This window comes from Balaenoptera borealis, assembly GCF_965194805.1.
Source record: "Balaenoptera borealis genome assembly, chromosome: 10".
Taxonomy (NCBI): Eukaryota; Metazoa; Chordata; class Mammalia; order Artiodactyla; family Balaenopteridae; genus Balaenoptera; species Balaenoptera borealis.
This window is the reverse complement of record NC_138874.1, coordinates 103,830,195-103,846,482: the sequence shown is the minus strand read 5'-3', so window position 1 is coordinate 103,846,482 and position 16,288 is coordinate 103,830,195. Positions and strand designations below refer to the sequence as shown.

General features: G+C 33.0%; 1 protein-coding gene across 6 annotated transcripts in view; it reads right to left on the bottom strand.

Annotated features, from left to right (window-relative positions):
* ATRNL1 (attractin like 1) overlaps window positions 1-16,288 on the bottom strand; it is a 705,133-nt gene that overhangs the window by 460,484 nt on the left and 228,361 nt on the right. For all 6 annotated transcript variants that reach the window (XR_014249113.1, XM_082407780.1, XM_082407777.1 and 3 more), the window contains one exon: window positions 679-773. Coding sequence is in view for 5 of the 6 variants with exons in the window: in XM_082407780.1 (XP_082263906.1) it covers window positions 679-773 (95 nt within the window). In the remaining variant the exon portion in view is untranslated. The remainder of the gene's footprint in view (window positions 1-678; window positions 774-16,288) is intronic.

Sequence of the window (16,288 nt, the reverse complement as noted above, 5' to 3'; positions counted from 1 at the left end):
TGCACAATATAGTGTTTATAGACAACAAATACTGTATCATAAACTTCAAAGTTGCTAAGAGACTAGATTTTAATTATTGTCCCCCCAAAATTACAATTATTTGACATGACAGAGGTGTTAGCTCATGCTATGTTTGTAATCATATTGTAATATATGCACATATTAAATCAGCATATTATACAGTTTAAACTTACACAATGTAATATGTCAATTACATCTCAATAAAAATAATTTTTTTTAAAACCTAGCATTCATATAACTCAGATAAAACAGTTGATTTAGAAAAAATATAATGAAAACTTACTACTATGTAACAGTATATTTAAAAAAAAAGAAAATATATATAAGATAGCCTGTGTTCTGAAGCTTTGGGTTATATTTTCAAAAAGACCACTCCCAGTTTCAGAACAAAATTAAAAGCATAAACACTGCTGTGAGCCTGAAAAATAACAGAAGTAATGCATAAATTGTAGGACTGTTTACAAAATCTGAAATATCAAGCTCACAAATTCTCTGAATCACAAAGGTAACTAGGTCTTACGAAAAGAAAAAATTAACAGGATTAGTCTTTCTACAAAAGCCCTACAGTGTGATAATTCTGAGAAGAGGTACAATTACAATGAAAGATGATGAAAAGCTGTATCCATTGATATTTTAAAAGTTAAATTATCTTCTTACCTGTTCTGGGTTTGCTATGAAGTTTATGGCAGTATGGTGGCGATCATCTTCCTGTAATAAGCTGAATGTAAACTGATAATCAATCAAAAGGCTGTCTGTAGGGAAAAAAAAAATACAATCCGGATATGTACTTTTAAAAATTGTTTGACAAACAAAAGTTAGGTGAAAATATATTGCATATCAGATTTGAAAATTATTATCATTAATTATTAGTGGCCTATTCAAGACTGGCAAAATATAAATCTTTATCAAGCAACAAAAAACAAAATATAGATATGAAAGTAGTCCTAACTCTTCAAAATTCTATTACTTCTCTTGCTATTATAAAGGTTCCACAAACACTGTAGCCATTCTGGAAACTACACAAGAGAATAAAATAAAGTCATCCACAATCTTACAATCAGAGAAAAATACAGGTAACATTTTGGTGCATTTTATTCCAGCTATAATTCTATAGATAGAAAGACAGGGAGACATTTTGGTATCCTAGTTTCATAAAATCAAAATTCTTTGAAACATGAATTTTAATAGCTAAATAATATTTCATCACATGCCATAATGCATTTACTTGGACCTATTATTGTAGCAATTTTTACTTTCAGCAGTTTTTAAATGAGTCTGTGATAAGCATCATTCTACAAAAGTGACTCTTATTAACAATTGGTAAAAAGAATTCAGTGGTAAACATTTTTAAATTTTGTCCATGTAAAATAATACTGAAACCAAGGTGAAACATTTAAATGTTATAGGTCATGAATAGCTTCACGTGTTATACAAAGGTGAAGTATTACTCATAATGTTAAACTTCCACCTTTTAAAAAATATTTCCAATTATTTAAATAGAAATGACTTCTATCTTTTGGATACATACCTTTCATGTTATCCCCTCAGCCATTAAACACTATTAAAATTAAAAGTAAAGATAGGAACAATATCACTGGATTTATTATCAAAGCATCATTCTTTATGTTGCTTACTTTATGCTTTATAAGATCCACCCTATATATTTCTTATATAATTTAGTGTAAGGCAACACTCTGTCTTTCTAAGAATTTATTATAGGCATACTTATCCGTGATAATGAGAACTATGTAATAGGTCACATTTCATCTGACTGCCAGAAAATGCAAGGCAAATTCAATGGGCCAGAGCTGTTCTAGGCACTGGAGATATAAAACAATAAAAGATACAGATTTCTGTCCTTATGCAATGTATATTCTATCAAATGGACGTTGAAAATTAATAAATAATTTGAGCATATAGCATAACATGACAATAAGTGTAAGAGTAATAAGCCAGTGAAGAGGAGAGAAATTTCTGTCCAGGTAGGAGTAGGCTTGCAACTTTGAAAAGAAACATTTAAAGATCAAAGGTAGTAAGAGAATAAACCATGGTGTTTACAAGAGAAAACGTAATCCAGGCAGAGGAAACAAGTACAAACGCCTCAACGAAAGAATGAGCCTTAACAGATTCCTGTGAAGAGGCTGCAGCAAGAATGCTAGCAAGAGGTGAAGGTAGAGACGGGAAGAGCAGTGGAGGTACTTGGAAGGTGTAACAAACAGGGTGAGCTAAATAAAGAGATGTGGCATTTTACAGAAAGAAAGGTAACTTTTTTTGACCCAAGATGGAGCAAAAACGTCAGTACTAACTGAGACGGGTGAGAAGAATAGGTTCTATTTGTTGGGAGTGTGGAATAATTAGAAGCTTAGTTTCGAAGATGTTACGTCTGAGTTACTCATTGAATATATAAGGGATATGTTGAGCTCAGGAGTCTAGTGGATAACAATTTGGAAATCATCAGCATTTCTGATGGGATTTAAAGCCGTGGAGCCAAGGAATCACCAGTTGTAGATGGAGAAGAGGTTCAAGAGATGAGCCCTGAGGCAAACCACTGTTAAATAATCAGATCCTCAAAAGAAGCCTATAAAGGAGACTGAGAGGGCAACCTATGAGACAGGAAGAAAACCAGAATTTAGCGTCCAGGGAGCCAAAGAAATACAGTGTTTAGAATAGAGAATAGTGATCACCTTGGTCAACTGCAGCTGAGAAGGTTTTAGAAGTACGGCGCAATATTAAGGAAAGATAACATCAATTCAGAATAAAGGGAAAATACCACTGAGAAAAAGTAAACATTTCAAATCTATTTGCCAAAGCTTGTCTGAATAATTATCTTTACTTTTTTCTAGCTTGAAACTAAGCATGAAGAAGTCAGGAACCGACGGCCTTTAGGAGGTAGGGACTGGTGACTTGGGACACCTGAGCAGCTCTGGGTAGAGGCTGCAGTGTCCCAGGTCTATGGACATTCTTTTGCCTTTATGGACTCTCACCCTCAGCCACAGTCACCAAATTCTTGGCCAGGCATTCAAGTTTGATTTCCCTATTGTTATTTATTAGAGTTGGAAGTACAAGGTCAGTACAATGTATATTATGTATGGTAATGATCAATCCAAATGTCAGTTGGCCTAGAATATAAGCCTGAATCCTGGAACAAAATTAGTAGGAGCATTACTCAATTCAAGTAATATTATAAATTGAAGAGAGTTTAGAATTCTACATAAAATGTTTCCTTTTAAACCTGCTTAAAGTCTTCCAGAAGCCAACTGTACAATTTTCCACTTAACCAGGAGATATATTTCTCTCCCTAATTTTAAATATCATGTTGCTGTATTTTAGGGGGTTTGCAAATGAATAATTAACTGGCACTTAAAACATGTACCTTAATGCTGTAATTTAGTCTGAACTTCTTAGCTAAGTAGGGTACAGAACATAAAACGTTAAAATTTTAAATACACCCAAGTTTATGCAAATGTGCGTAATTTGAAAATAAGTTTTTGTACTGCTTTAATGAACCACTTTATTATGGTATAAAAAAGAAAGTTATGTTTGACTATAAATCAACTCAAAAAACTTACTGAATTATTGACAAGTACAAAGAAATGACAAAATAGCAGGAGGAGTAAGTGTGATAAAGTGAGGGAAGAGAGCTCCTCTTTATATTGGGAGAAAGAGCATGTTTTTATACTGCTTGGCATACATAAAATTTAGTAGAAAAGAAACAGTTGATAAGAAAGGAGAGAGAAGAAATTTTAGAACAATGTCCTTGGGTAGGTAAAAGGCAATGACCTCAAAACTCAAGGGATGACCCAGTCATAAGTTCCCTGGGTTTGTAGGGGTTTTATTTGTTTGTTTTTGCTTCCTGTATATCTCTCCCCACCTGCGTGCTAGACCAGCAGTAATGTGGAAGCACCAACAAATTCATACCAAAACAAAAAACAAAAAAAAGGAAGTCTTAAGAAAATCCTGCTGCTGAGATTACAGGGTGGAGCCCTGTAAACTGCACCCACCCTGCACTAAGGTTAGCAGAGGTGGAGCCTATGTTGCTGCAGGAAACATAGCGAAGTGTTAAGCTTTATTAAACCCACTAGGTAAATAATTTTAAAATTTTATGTCCTACAAAGGTATATATACTATACATATGGCAATATATATACTATAATTTTCAGCATATTTTAAACTTTCATAGTCAAAAAAAAAGACAAACTGCATTGTGCATTTTTAAATATATTACTGACTAGAGACAATTATTTGAAAACTTTGTGAATAGAAAAAACACCAAAGATATATTTCAAAGCTTGAAGAAAACCATAAACACTATGTAAATCAATCCTTTGATTTCATAGACTCAGCCCTGAAGTTTGGAACAGCTGTAAATGATACAGCTGGCTCTTAAATATTCTGGCTAACAATCAGCAAACTACCTCTGATAAGTCCAGGGAAACTAGACACTGGCAATTAATTTCCCAATTGGATCTAAAAATGAAGCCTACAAATATGGGTAAATGGATATGAAGAAGAGCCACTCTTCTTTACACCTCTTTCACTTTTTTTTTTTTTAATATTTATTTATTTGTATTTTTTGGCTGCATCAGGTCTCAGCTGTGGCATGAGGGCTTCTCTCCAGCTGCAGTGTGTGGGCTTAGTTGCCCTGAGGCATGTGGGATCTTAGTTCCCCAACCAGGGATCGAACCCGCGTCCCCTGCATTGGAAGGAGGACTCTTTAACCACTGGACCTCCAGGGAAGACCCTCTTTCACTTTTTATATGAACTTGGTAGACCTTAAGGTTAATATGAGGCTATTCATACTTCTGGCTCCAAATTCTGATTGTATAAATGAAAAAAAAAATCATGAAAATAAAGAGAAAGGAAAAATTAACATCTGTTGTATTGTTGAGTTAGTTTGACTTGCATAGTGAGAAAAGAGAAAAATATTTTGTCAATAATAGAGTAAGTATATATAATTATTTAATATGAGTAAGGTGTTTAGTCATTTAAAATATCTATGCAGTATACACGAAAGGAAAAAGAAAATCTAAAAAAAACCCACATAATTAAAGATGAAAAAATGAGATAATAACACTGAAGACTACAATAAAAAGAGAGTTAGGTAAGTTAAAAGTGTAAGAAACAAAACAAAAACAAAATGTAATGATATGGCAAAATTAAAAATAATGGATCAGAAAATAAAGGAATTAAAACATAATTCTGAACCAGTTCATGTAGGTCAAATCTGAAAAAGCCTCCCAGAATAGAACAGAGATGAAAATCACTCAAGAGGAATATTAGACATAGAAATTTTCAACATATGCAGGGAAAATGTTGTTAAAAGCAGACAATCATAACAAATTGAAAAGAAGCACATATATGTTAAATATATGATAAAAAATCTGTTGAAGATTCAAACCTAAATGTTAAAAGGAAATGCCCTGCATAAAAAATAAAAAGAATCCAGTATTATTCAGAATAGCCCCAGAGTAAAAACAACCCAAATGTCCATCCGTTGGTGAATGGTAAACAAATGTGATATGTCCATACAATGGAATATTATTTGGCCATAAAGAAGAATGAAGTACTGATACCTGCTATAACATGGATGAACCTTGAAAACATTATGATAAATAAAAGAAGCCATCACAAAAACCACATATTCCATGACATCATTTATACGATATTTCAGAGTAGACAAATCTTTAAAGAGAGAAAAAAGGTTGCCAAAGGCTAGAGGAAAGGAGAACGAGGAGTGACTGATAATGTGTACTGGGTTTCTCTTAGGAGTGAGGAAAATGTTATAAAATTAGATAGTGGTGATGTCTGCACAACCTTGTGAAAATACTAAAAAAATCACTGAATGTACACTTTAAAAGGGTGAGACTTTAGGTATATGAATTATATCTCAATAAAGTTGTTATTTAAAAAATAGACATCCAGGCATATCCATATGGGCATGTGCACACATGCACACACACACACACACACACACACACATATATTCATACAAACAAATTAGTTATTTAGAAAGCAAGATTAGGCAAGATGCTAGGTGATCTTGAGTAACAACATGTCAAAAGACAAGAAACTGAAGCAATATTTTATGAAATATACATACTCAACCATCCTGTCTACATAGAAAAACAACATAATGATAATTCCAGATAAGCAAATGCCCTAAAATATAAGACCTACATACTCATCCTGAAAAAAATTATTTACACAAATACTACAACTAAGAGACAAATACAGATATGGAAATAGCATAGCAAAAAGGTCTGGCAGTGAACAGATGACAGATTTCAAGTTAGAATAAAAGAAGAAAACAAAGTTAACCTTCTTATGTCTAAAATCAGATTGTTTACAAAGAAATATAACACAACTAAAAAGCTACTAAAATAATAAAAAATTTCAGTATGTGGCCAGATATAATATAAAAATATAAATACCTACAGTTCTTATTTGGGGGCTATTTTAACACAAAAAAACCACACCACCTTAATTGCTATAACTATATAGTCAGCCCTAATATCTAAGATCTCCAGACCACTTTCAATGTATATCCTCTGCTTATAATAAAGCTATCCTGAGAGTACAGAGTATTCGAGTCCTATAAGCCTTCTTGGAAACTGAACACAACGTAATTAATGCATAATTAAAGTACATGTGGAAATTGAAATCAAGAATGATGTCAAGAGAGAAAATAGGCAGGCGAAAAAGTATTAAACGGATAGAAGATTAAATGGGGTGCACAGGATTTCAGTGCAAGGCAGCAACAAGGAGAGGTAAAATATTGCTTCAAAGGAGATGAAATTTTGAGTGAGTAAAGAAAAGCGGTTATTTGTCAAACTCAGAGGAAGAAAGGTTGATACTATTTCTACATCTAGATTCTAAGGGGTTGACACTGGGAAAGAAAAAACAGTCAACACTTCCCTTAGAGAAGAGTCACGTTTCAGGATACAACAAGTTTCTGTTAAAGCAAGATAGTAGAGTTTCAAAAAGAGAGTAAGAATATACTTGGTGGTTTAATTTAAAAAATAATAACATTTTTTAAAGGAAAGAAAGATGAATGCCCCAGAACCAATGAGCATACTTAGCTCCCAGGTTCTTTCTAAACACCATTCTCCAATATAAGGAACCATGGCTTCTTGGAAAAATGGTTGATTACAGGGCTAGGGCTGGAAAGTACACCATGAGTCTGAAATTTCTTATAGTGTCAGAAAATAAGGAAGTACTCAGAGAATGATAGAGTCTTGCCAAAACAACAGAGGAGACAATTTGAGGGAGTTCCCAATGGCCAAATCTAGAACAATTTCAGCTGTAAAATAAATAATAATAGTAATTTATCATAAGCCACAAAATGTGTGTGTGTGTGTATCTCCATGGGTCCATACTGATAAATACAAATAAGTGAATAAACAAATAAATGAAGGAGAAGAGACAGCTCTTCCTTATAGTTAATAAATGTAGAGGAAACAGAAGAAATAACAGAATAGAAAATCACCATTTGGCAAGAACATCAATGTATGGTAAAAATAGTGGGTGATAGTATGGTGAGAAATAGGACATTTACATAATTTCAAAGAATTTCCCCATAATACACTCACTAAATACAATAAAAACAGTAACTTTAGAGTGGAAAAACTGGTAGACATTGTGCATTAACAAATGACCAAAAACAACACCACCAATAATGGAACAAATTGATATCATATGCTTCCCGACAGGATGTACTGAGAAAAACACACATTACTTTTGTGGTATCCTTACTAAAAATGCATAACCTGAATTTCATCATGAAAAAACATCAGACAAAACCAAATTGAGGGATATTCTATAAAATAACTGTCCAACACTTTCCAAGGGTGAAAGTCATAAAAAAAAATGTGCACATTTTTTGTAAATCTGAAATTATTTCACATGGAAAATTTTAAAAGAACTTTTAAAAAAGCTGCCTGTATGTCCTCAAGTTTCATTCATGTCATATATTACAGTATTTCCATTCAACCGTCAGTGAACATTTAAGCTATTTCTACATCTTGACTCTATTAAACAGTGTGGCAATGAACACTGTAATGCTATTATCTCTTCAAGATCCTGATTTCAACTCTTTTGGATAAACACCCAGAATGATATTGCTGGAGCTAAGTGAAATAAAACAGTCACAGAAGGACAAATACTGCATAATTCTACTTATATGAGGTATCTAAAATAATCAAGCCCATAAAATTAGAGAGTAGCAAGATGGTTGCCATGGGCTGAGAGGAGGGGAAAAATAGGAGTTGATAATCAACAGACATAAAGTCGCAATTATGCAAGGTGAATAAAAATTTGTTGAGGGTAGATTTCATGTCAAAAATAAGATAATTTTTATTTGATTTTAAAACTGCCAATACGGAAAAAACAATGAATAAAATTAATTTAAAGGTTTGATATGCTGGTAGTTACAAGAGAACAGATGACACACCTAAAGATATTAAGGACAAATTAAAGAAAAATAATTCTGAGAAATATTTCCTTTGTCATGCCATGTTTGGAAAAGAAATAAATACACTAAAAGTGTATATTAGCTTCTTATTGCTGCTGTTACAAATTACCAGAAACTTAGTGGCTTAAAGCAACATGAATTTATTCTCTTATAGTTCTGTAAGTCTGAAGTCCAAATGAGTCTTACAGGGTAAAACCAGAGTGTTAGGGGTGGTTCCTTCTGGAGGATATTCAAAAAGAATCCACTTCCTGCCTCTTCCAGCTTCTGAAGACCTCTCATTCTTTAGCTCATGACCCCTTCCCTCCTCTCTTTCCAACCTCTTCCTTCCATCATCACAGTTCCCACTACTGTAGTCAAATCTCCCTCTGTACCCTTTCAGAAGAACACATGTAATCACACTGGGTCCACCAGAATAATCCAGGAAAATCTCATCTCAAAATCTTTAATTGAATCATATCTGCAAATCCCCTTTTACCATTTACGGTAATATATTCACAAGTTTCAGGAATTAGGATGTGGACTTCTTTGGAGGGGGAGGCCATTATTCAGCCTACCACAGTGTCATTACATAGATAAAAGACTGGGAAAGTATCTGATACAATGTTACCAATAATTTTCTCTGGATAGAAGGATTTCAGTGATTTTTAATTTGCCTTTTTGTCTATTTCTTTTCTAGAATGAAACACACATTACTTCCATAACTGGGGCCAAAAAGGGGGAAATTTGTTAAAAGAAGTGTTCAGAGAACTTTTTTCTTTTGATCCTTGATCTTTACTGTGTTTTTCACATGACTTACACTTACATGTTAAGAAATTAGATTTATATGGTTGTATATCTTTCCAGAAATGGCATATCTAATTCCTAATTCACTTATTTCTTAGGTATAGACAAATAAAAACATGTAAAATAATTAGTCTCTCTGCCTAGTCTTCTCTGGCTAGAGCAAACCGAGGGTGAAGTTCCAATATGCAACAGCAGACTTTTTTAGGTAGTTCAGCCAATACTTGACTAGCAGTCCTGGAGCAAAAAAAAAAAAAGTGGCTGCTATTTACCACAAAAAATTAATAACAAATTATATACAAAATCAAGCTCATGAGTAAGACACAGACAGCATGTTAAAAGGAGTTTAAGCAAATAAAACATCAAGAGAAAAGATTTTAACATGCACAAAATGTTTTAAAAGGTCAGATATTCCAGCAAACTAATGATTAATTGTGAAGTGATGACTAAAAATTTATACATAGAAAAAGACATTTTGAAAGAGAACTTGAACTATGAAGAAAGTTTCTGAGTACATTACATATGGGGGTGATGAAGAGCAAATGGTGAATATTTGTTTTACTCTTTTAACAAAAGCTATATAAAATAATGTATTTTTAAGAAAATAGTAACCAGTGATAAAAACCATCAAACATATTGGAACTATCTATATATCTGAGGTCTAAGAAGGCAAACATGCCAGAATCACAAGTGAAATCAACCTTGACTTGTGTATGCTGTCAATGCACTGTTCATACAAATTTCAGAAATTCTTAATTTGAATATTTTGAGAAAGGAACTAAGGCCTAATGATTTGCTTTTTTACCAGTGAATATTGTATTTTACTTTTAATTTAGCATTATGCACAGTATTTAAGGAGAACTCAACTGTAATCTCCCATTTACCAACTGGGTTATCATATGCAGGTTAACTAACCTCAGTGAGATTCAATGGTACAATGAGGATAAAACTGCCTACCTCATAGGATTGCTCTGTGGGTTAAACATAATTGTGTTAGTATGTATTTGGCTTGACTGTCTCACAAAATAAAGGCATTCAATAAATATTATTTCACTTTCATTATTCACTATGTTGGCTCTGAATTAATTCTAAAAGATTTCAAAAGTCAGATTCTCATATGCGTATTTATATAGAGTTTTATATTTGTTCATAAATATATGAGTTCATGATCATGTAGTCAGCCATCCTGAGGGGTGTGAAAAGGATGCATATAGACTTTGACAACAACATCAAGAATTCAAATATGTTTTAAACAATGGCATATGTATAAGTACATGCATTTGCCAACTTAGACAATTGTTTATTAAATGATAAAACTTATGTTAATATAAGTTCAAGTATACTCACAGTCTAAATGTATCACAGTCATATTTAAAATGTAGCTGCAGGAACAATGCCTCAGAAAATGAACTAAAATGATCCTTTCATGCTCTATTGCCCTCACCAAGCTGTTTGACATACTGCAAGCAGCCTGATTATTTTAAAATTAAAATTTAACATTTTACTCTCCTCTTAACATCCTTCAATGGCTTCTCATTTTTCGTAAGATTTTTCTTAAGTCCTTACATGTCCTATAAAGCGCTACATGATTTGACCCTTCATATCTCACACACCTCATCCCCTAACCCCCTTCACCTAGTTGTGTGTGTTAAAGTATTAGTATATCATATGCCATGTTCTTTCCAGCCACTGACCTTTGTGCAAGCTGCCCCTGCTGATTCTACTCCTTCCCATACTCACACCATCACCACTACGCTACCAAGTCATCTTTCACATCAAAGCTCCATTATTCTCTTGCTTCACCCACTTCTACTCCCGGCTCCACAAATTAGGTCAAGCTCTCTTGTAATCTCTTGTAATATATTCCCAAAGCATCTATAATTCTCATTCAGAGTTCTTATGACAATCATATCTAGGTAACTATATAACAAGTTTAATATCTATCTTCCCTACAACCTTATAAGCTTCAATGGAGCAGAACACATTTTGTTCTCTGTAATATCCCCAGAGTCCAACAAAGTAGTTAGTCAATAAACATATGTTGAGTGAATAAACAAAAGTGAGTCAATTCCAATAACTGACAGTCTCTCCAAGCACTAACAGTATAGCTCTTAAGTAAGTAAAAATTAAGGAGAAAAAATATGTCATCCTTGTGCATATTAAATGAAATAATATTAAATTGTTTCACACATAATAAATATTCAATAAATACAATATTTCCTTGCTTGCTGAACAGTACTATCCATGCTTACAATTATTAATTAAGAATTTCTATTGAACTTGAAACATTTAGAATAATTGCAAAGGCAAAATCTGTTGCAGGAATTTTGCAAGTTGAACACTTGCTAGATATAATATCACAGAAAGAGCACAGAACCTTTGTTATTAACCACACTCTGAATGACTCATTGTGTGGCCTAGGATAAACACTTCAACCCATGGAGTCTTACTTTTTTCATCAATGAATAAAAGAGGATGGACCATGACCACCAATGCCTCTATGTCAATGATTCTAATTTACGGGTTTTCATATAATATACCATGATCTCTTCAGAAGCCACCTTCCTTTGCTTCATAGTATCTCCAAGTAGCTAAACTTTCCATTATTCTGCAATGACATATGGAAAACTGCTTAAATTTTATTTGTAGCAAATATTCCACAGGCTAAGTAGAAAAACAAAGATTGAAACTCATTTGTATTTAAATCAATGGCTGGTGCTTAAAGCTGTATTACTTTATGTAAATAAATTAAAAAATAATGTAAAGCGACTTTTACTTGATAACGTATAACATGATCTCCAAACATTTTTGGTCAAACACCCTATCAATAAAAATACTTGCCCATACAGCCACAATACATGTGTATTCATTCATTTGTTAGTAATTTACATGTGTACTCCAGTATATATCTCCTGAAAGCCTTCCTAGGAGCCACAGGCCTTTCTAAGTATAGGTTCCAACAACAGAAGGTCTTGGGTTCACAGATTTTCTTTCTAATGAGTAAAGAAAACCCACATTCAAGTAAACAAATAAACAAGTGAGATAATTTCATTTCAGTGTATTAGGATGGAAAAAAAAAGTTACTGTAATACCTAAAGGAGTCTATTTTAGGTAAGAGTTGACTATTAGTTAGAGATGGAGTATTTGAGGCAGAAAAATAGTAAATACAAAAGCCACAATCTAAGGTAAAGTCTGGGATATTTTAGAACAAGCAGATTAAGTCATTAAGAACTTTTATAAAAATAAAATGACTGCCATATAAATTCCCAAATGTTCAAGAATCTAATCCTGACCTCTATTTTGTCAATTGATTCCTGTACCAGAATAGGAACCAGTACAGTTAGAGTTACCCTATGTCTGAATATCTGTCAGGTGGGAGTTTCTCACTAATTTTCCTTTTCACAATTTTACTGAATATTCTAAAAGTGCAGCATATAAAATAAACTTTAAGATAATTTATTCTATGCATACCCTTCAAAATATTGAACTGAATGAATTCTAATTAGAACTGCATAAAATTTATATATCAATTTTGGTAAGCATATTTTCATATGAAGACTTCATTTGAGAAAATAGTTTAAATTTTTAATTATTTAGGCCCTGTTTTCATTTCTTTTAACATGATGTTTTTACTTTATTCATATAAAAACAACTCTTAGGTTAAATATACTGCGAATTTTTGTTGCTCTAGTTTTATTACCTGTGGTTGAGAGTGAGTGGTATAGATCCAGAGGTGGGTATAGACCCACGCTGCCTGGATTGAAACTGGCTTTGACATTTCCTAGCCGTGTGATCTTATACAAATGAATTAAACTTTCTCTGCCTCTTTTCCCTCAAATTAAAAAATGGCAATAATAAGCATACCTTAAAAAACTAAAAATAGAACTACCATATGACCCGGCAATCCCACTACTGGGCAAGTACCCTGAGAAAACCATAATTCAAAAAGAGTCATGTACCACAATGTTCATTGCAGCACTATTTACAATAGCCAGGACATGGAAGCAACCTAAGTGTCCATTGACAGATGAATGGATAAAGAAGATGTGGCACATATATACAATGGAATATTACTCAGCCATAAAAAGGAATGAAATTGAGTTATCTGAAATGAGGTGGATGGACCTGGAGTCTGTCATAGAGAGTGAAATAAGTCAGGAAGAGAAAAACAAATACCGTATGCTAACGCATATATATGGAATCTAAAAAACGGTACTGATGAACCTAGTGGCAGGGTAGGAATAAAGACACAGACATAGAGAACGGACTTGAGGATGCAGGCAGACTGGGGGGAAGGGAAGCTGGGACGAAGTGAGAGAGTAGCATTGACATATATACGCTACCGAATGTAAAATGGATGGCTAGTGGGAAGCAGCCACACAGCACAGGGAGATCAGCTCAGTGCTTTGTGACTACCTAGAGGGGTGGGATAGGGAGGGTGGGAGGGAGGCTCAAGAGGGAGGGTATACTGGGATATATGTATACATATAGCTGATTCACTTTGTTGTACAGCAGAAACTAACACAACATTGTAAAGCAATTATACTCCAATAAAGATGAAAAAAAAAATAACCATACCCTTCTCATTTGAGGATTAAACAAGCTAATAAATGTAAAAAGCTTAAAATAGCCTGGCACAGTAAGTGCTCAATAAAGTTTAACTAGTATTATCATTATTTTAAAATCAGGTGGTTTTCCAGTCTTATTTAATAAATGAAATAATGAGCTATATATCTGTGGAAAAAAGTTGTTCACAATAGGAATATTATATATGCTATTACCTCTTTTATGTAAAATCGTTCTCAGGACATAATTTATTTAGAAAGACATGCATTCAGCATTTCCCAAGAAAAAGAGGAAATTCTCTTCCAAGGAGGAGCCACTCAGCAGTGGACCTGAAGAGGCTGCTGCCAGCAAGAGCAGCAGCTCCAAGAAAAAGAAAAAGCTCCGAAAGCTACCCCAGGGAAGTTAGAATGGACATTTCCCTAGTAGGGCATAACTTGCAGAGATATTTCCCAACGCATCCCCTATAGCCCAATAAAAATAAAAACAAATTCACAAGTCAAAAAAAAAAAAAAAAAAAGAAAAGCACATTCAACATCTTCATACAAATAAGGAGCTATCAACCCTTGCTCAAGACAGATAAAGCGAGAAGAGGAAGTTCAGGAGATGAGGTGCCACTCGGCCTCGCAGCTGGGCACCTTTGCAGAGGGCACAGACAGCACAGCTCCACTCGGGAGCCCTGGTGGGAGGTTTGCAGACATTTTTGTTTTCCTCATTAAACTTTCTTTTGCTTTATTTAATTATTTTTACAGTGTGTTTATGTTATTTACATAACCAGAATAATATAACACTTTTATTATAAGTATACAGTCAGATAAATTTTCATCTCTCTCTTCTAGATTAATTTAGTAGCAATTTTTTTTCTCTCAGCTATTTTTTTTTTTGGCTTAGTTCCCAGACCAGGGATTGAACCTGTGCCCCCTGCAGTGGAAGTGCAGAGTCTTAACCACTGGACCACCAGGGAAGTCCCTCTCTCAGTTATTTTTAACTTTTTCATAATTGTGCTGTATTGTCCTTCATTTTGTAATATGCTAAAATATTTAATTCTGAAATAAACATTTTAAAACACTAGCATATAAGCTTCATAAAATTTAATAAGAACACATGAATCAAAGAATAAGATTAAAATGTCAACCATGTGATTCATTTATGTTTTGTCAGATAATCTTCAAACCATCGTGTCTTCAATTTGTGAAATGTAAGAATTTAGACTTTCTGTGTTGATCAAGGTCACTTCTGCTCTATCTGCAGATGGACCAGCCAGACCCTATTTAAATTGCTATTTATACTTATTAGTTAAAAAGTCACATAAACCATTAAAGTACAGTATATTTCATTTAAAAGGGGAGAACCTTTTAGAATAGTTAAACTAAATATAAGGTTAATTCAGGTTTTAATTGCTTTCACTGTTTTATATGACACAGCATTTTAAGTAATAAAACTGAGACTGATACTTGTTATTTTAATTTACAGCTATAATAACACTTACTAGAAATATTATCTCTCTTTTATCAAACAAAAGAAAAAAATCAAATTCAATAAATAATATGCTTATAAATAATGTCTTTCAGTCCAAGACAAACATTAATAAATCAATAATAATTAAAGGGCTTACAGTGAGATGAATAGATAAGTATTTTGATTTTTAGTAATATAATCTAAGGTAAGATGTGATGAGTGGTAGAGGTGAACACTGAATAAAAAAGTAGTAATTAAATTTCTTACTCTTAAAAGAGGCAGTGTATTATTTTCATCACAAAATTGCACACTGAACTCTACAGAGCAATAGGAGAAAATCAAGTAAAAGAGTAATTTTTCAGAGTAACAGGAGAAAAAAACCCAAATATGTTAGATTACTTGGAAATATACTGAAATACAATTGACAGTGTGGACATTACACATAGTAGGAGCAAAAAGTAGATGATTTCAGTAAGTGACTTTCCGTACTCTGATTCTACTCATTGAAATATACCCTCTATATAACATTTTCATAGTCAAGTCTTTCATCTTGTGTTTAAGGTTTTCTTCATTATAATTGTTGTTATAATTTTTTAAAAAGCATTTAAGAATAAAAGAAACTATACTACTTTGTGGCTACTACTTTTCATATTTGCCAAGATAAATTGAGTACTTCAATGTTTACAAGGGTCAATCAAATTTGATATCATTGCTAGAAACTCTTTTTATTCCATGTGATGCATGATAACTATCTAATACATTTGGTTTGGGGTTTTAAATTGAAGTTTAAAAAACTACTAAGACTGTCTATAGGATATAACTGCTGAAGTATTACTTTCAATTAAATTAACACCACATTGCACTCAATTGCTTCAAGTTATAGTGTGGACCTGCATTTTAAATTTCACTCCAATCTTTAAAATCAGAATAGTTTCCATTAACACTATTACAAGAACTACTGACCTTTTCTTTTTTTTTTTTTTTTAACACCATTTC